Source organism: Cyprinodon variegatus, unplaced genomic scaffold (genome assembly GCF_000732505.1).
Source record: "Cyprinodon variegatus isolate N-32 unplaced genomic scaffold, C_variegatus-1.0 Scaffold2090, whole genome shotgun sequence".
Lineage (NCBI taxonomy): Eukaryota > Metazoa > Chordata > Actinopteri > Cyprinodontiformes > Cyprinodontidae > Cyprinodon > Cyprinodon variegatus.
In genome coordinates, this window is record NW_015152543.1 from 20,914 (window position 1) to 22,099 (window position 1,186).

Genomic DNA, 1,186 nt, shown 5'->3' on the forward strand with positions numbered 1-1,186 from the left:
TAGTTCCTGATCGGCCCTCTGGCGTTGAGGCGTGGAATAACATAGCGCAGACCACGCTTCAATGTTGGGCAGAAATCAAAAATATCTGTGACACGCTGCTGCAGGAGGATAACCAGGCCTTTAGTGTGAGGGATTGCTGAAGAGTTAATATCTACTGTCTCTACCTGCTCATCCTGTAAAGTCTCTGACTAGATGATCTGATTGATCTGGATCTATGAGGAGACCTGAGAGGGACTGGCTGTGAAGTGGAGCATAGAACTGAATAGAATAGATGTTGATGGTGCAGCCTGGTTATCGTCTGTTTGAGCAGCGTCTCCAGGCTAAAGACGGATCTTCAGCTGCTGCAGGTAACGACCCGGCATTCAGGAACCTGTTCCTGGTTCTGGTTCTGGTCGGGCTCCTGGGGAATCGATGGTTGTAATGGGGTCTTTGGTCTCCTGTCCATTAGTGTCTCCTGTCCATAACAGGGTCCCTGTTTCTCGCTAACGGTCTTAAATTCCTCCTCAGGTACCAACATGTCTGAGGACGTCCCACCTGACGGACGCTCGTCCCAGTCAGAGACCCAGAGCCAGTCCACCCTGTCCCCGTCCCAGATCAAGTCCCCACAGGGTTCTAGTTCGTCCAGCGGGCCGACCTCAGCCAGCCAGTCGTCCAGCGGCTCAGGGACGGTGAGCAGCGTGGACACCATCCCCGTCACCCTGTCCTCCGTCCCAGAAGAAGCGGAGCCAGAGCTCTGGGGTCGGCTGCTGCCCATGGTCCGAGGCTTCAGGAGCCAAGGTGACCCTCTACCACCGCGGAGGCTGGACCAGAACCAGAACCAGAACTGACCCTGGTTCTCTGTGTTTGGTTCCAGACTGCATAGAGGACCAGTACCTGTTTGGCCGGGACTCGGGCTGCGACTACGTCCTCGGAGACCCAGACAACAAGAGGTCCCAGAAGTTCCGGATCTACAGCAAGAAGCACTTCAGGATCTACAGGGTGAGGACAGCTGCTGCTTCTGATCCGGTTCTGATGCTGCTGTGGTCCCTCATCTGGTCTGTCCCCACCTGCCCTGTCCCCCAGGAAGGCTCTAAAGTCTTTTTGGAGGACCTCAGCAACAATGGGACTTTTGTGGACGGCATAAAAGTTGGACAGAATAAGAAGCTTCCTCTGACCAACAACGCCGTGCCGTCTCTGGCCGAGCAGC

General features: G+C 55.3%; 1 protein-coding gene across 1 annotated transcript in view; it reads left to right on the plus strand.

Annotated features, from left to right (window-relative positions):
• The window catches only part of LOC107105136 (serine/threonine-protein kinase Chk2-like), a 13,687-nt gene that overhangs the window by 3,785 nt on the left and 8,716 nt on the right, over positions 1 to 1,186 (plus strand). The window contains exons 2-4 of the mRNA XM_015405256.1: positions 508 to 777; positions 854 to 978; positions 1,063 to 1,184. Coding sequence (XP_015260742.1) covers positions 516 to 777; positions 854 to 978; positions 1,063 to 1,184 — 509 coding nt within the window. The 5' untranslated portion in view covers positions 508 to 515. The remainder of the gene's footprint in view (positions 1 to 507; positions 778 to 853; positions 979 to 1,062; positions 1,185 to 1,186) is intronic.